Source organism: Oryza brachyantha, chromosome 6 (genome assembly GCF_000231095.2).
Source record: "Oryza brachyantha chromosome 6, ObraRS2, whole genome shotgun sequence".
Taxonomy (NCBI): Eukaryota; Viridiplantae; Streptophyta; class Magnoliopsida; order Poales; family Poaceae; genus Oryza; species Oryza brachyantha.
The window spans coordinates 12423031-12425095 of NC_023168.2; the positions used below are offsets into that span (position 1 = coordinate 12423031).

The following is a 2065-nucleotide window of genomic DNA, read 5'->3' on the forward strand; positions in this document are numbered from 1 at the left end:
CACCATTTTTAAAAACAAAGAGGTTGAGTAGCGAATCCTAACTAATGAAGGTACATGGTGAATAAAGTGCATAACTATGTAAATAGATACCCAAAGGTGGTGTGTAACCCAAGGCCTAAGGCTTACTATACATATATTTATCCTTTTAGTCTGTGGTACAAAGAATGAAGAATGCCATGAGAAATGATTTTGTATTAGTGGCTTACCTTGTCCATACTTTGCACCAACATGCAATTTAATGGGGAGAGGGAGAGAGAGGTACACAAGTGTGGAGGGAGAGGGAGGAGCCGTATGGGCATGGGAGACGAAAGGTCTAATGTGTGGCTAAGCGGCCTAGACGTGTTGGGTGAATCAAATTGTGTTACATGTAGATTACGTGGGAGGTTTGTAGGGAGGTTGATGAGGCGATGACATAATACGACGGTTAGAAACCTTGTTTGAAAGTTGAAAGCAGTATAAAGAAATGTAAATTTTCTAAGAGCACTAGAAACATAAAGTAATAAAAAACATAAAAGAAATACTTACTATGAAAAATCTCATCAACTACTCGGAGAGCATAATTGTTATTTTTAAATATCAACCATAAATTACTATTTTTTGTGAAAACTAAAAATTTGTTCATTCATCCATTCAAAATTCAATTTCCTGTGTTCTCAAAGAAATTTGAATTTCCTAGAAGCACTTGAAAACAAAAAAAAACACCTCCAATCCAACGGAAAATAGAAACGATTAGGCTCCGACACATCACCGGCCCGGCCCGGCCCGCTCCCGATCAAGTAATCCAACTACCGTCCGATCTCGATCCAACCGTCCAACAACATCCACCCCCTTCAAAACCCTAGCGCCGCCACCCTATATAAGCCTCGCCCATCCCACCTACGCCATTTTCCCAAACAAACCCTACCGTTCTCCCCCCCCCCTCTCCACCGGCGGCGGCGGCGGCGGCACCACCACGACGAGCGCACCCAGAAGGAGGTAAAATATGGTGAAGTTCCTCAAGACCGGCAAGGCGGTGATCGTCCTCCAGGGCCGGTACGCCGGGAGGAAGGCGGTGATCGTGCGCGTGTTCGAGGAGGGCACCCGCGACCGCCCCTACGGCCACTGCCTCGTCGCCGGCCTCGCCAAGTACCCCAAGAAGGTGATCCGCAAGGACTCGGCGAAGAAGACGGCGAAGAAGTCGCGCGTCAAGTGCTTCCTCAAGCTCGTCAACTTCACCCACATCATGCCCACCCGCTACACCCTCGACGTCGACTTCAAGGACGTCGCCTCCGGCGGGCCCGAGGCCCTCGCCACCCGCGACAAGAAGGTCGCCGCCTGCAAGGCCGCCAAGGCCCGCCTCGAGGAGAGGTTCAAGACCGGCAAGAACAGGTGGTTCTTCACCAAGCTCCGCTTCTAGGCGCTCAGTGCCCCCTCCTCTTAGTTGTTTGCTCTTGCTATCAAAACCCTCCCTTTGAATCTGTCTCTCTGTTTTGGTATTGTCCATGAAGACTTACTTCATTGTTGTTAGTATGGGATCTTGGATACTGTTTAAATTAAGAACATGACGATGTTTCATGTGTTATGAAATCATGCCAAGGATAGATCTGGTTTTAAATTTAGCTGAGAATTACTGCTTTAAGATGCTCTTATCTATTTGTCAATTCGTTGTGATGTGGCTAAACACCCTTCTGTTCTGTCATGGCCATTTTTTTCTGGTCTATGGTTTGCAAATTTGTTAGATATAGTATTAAATCACATTTCTTTTGACGTGTTTTCTTTGAATTTTAGTAACTGTATGCTTAGGCAGTTTGTCCTATTAATATTATGCCGTATATCGTTGCTGCCCTGTGAATTAGTTCGATGGAGAAATTTAATATTGGGCTGCATACCGTTGTTGCAATTGCCTCTCCCTTACAAGATCTCACTTTCTACTAGTATTTGTTTGTTTGATACGCAACTGATTGAACCCTGCTAGCAAAGAAGTCACACTTTTGGTGACCGCCTTGTAAGATAGAGCAGATGTTTTTACCGTAGCAAAGTGCGAAAGCCTATCTGGTCATCAACTAGTGTGAAAGTGATGCCAACT

At 45.6% G+C, this 2065-nt stretch overlaps 1 protein-coding gene across 1 annotated transcript; it reads left to right on the top strand.

Annotated features, from left to right (window-relative positions):
• The first annotated feature begins 897 nt into the window (after nt 1–897).
• LOC102710596 (60S ribosomal protein L27-3-like) lies at nt 898–1626 on the top strand. Its single transcript, XM_006655992.3, has one exon. The coding sequence runs from the start codon at nt 983–985 to the stop codon at nt 1394–1396; it is 414 nt and encodes a 137-aa protein (XP_006656055.2). The 5' UTR covers nt 898–982; the 3' UTR covers nt 1397–1626.
• Nucleotides 1627–2065: the final 439 nt, after the last annotated feature.

Coding starts and splice junctions, on each gene's coding strand:
- LOC102710596 (XM_006655992.3), top strand. CDS start 983: ATGGTGAAGTTCCTCAAGACCGGCAAGGCGGTGATCGTCCTCCAGGGC.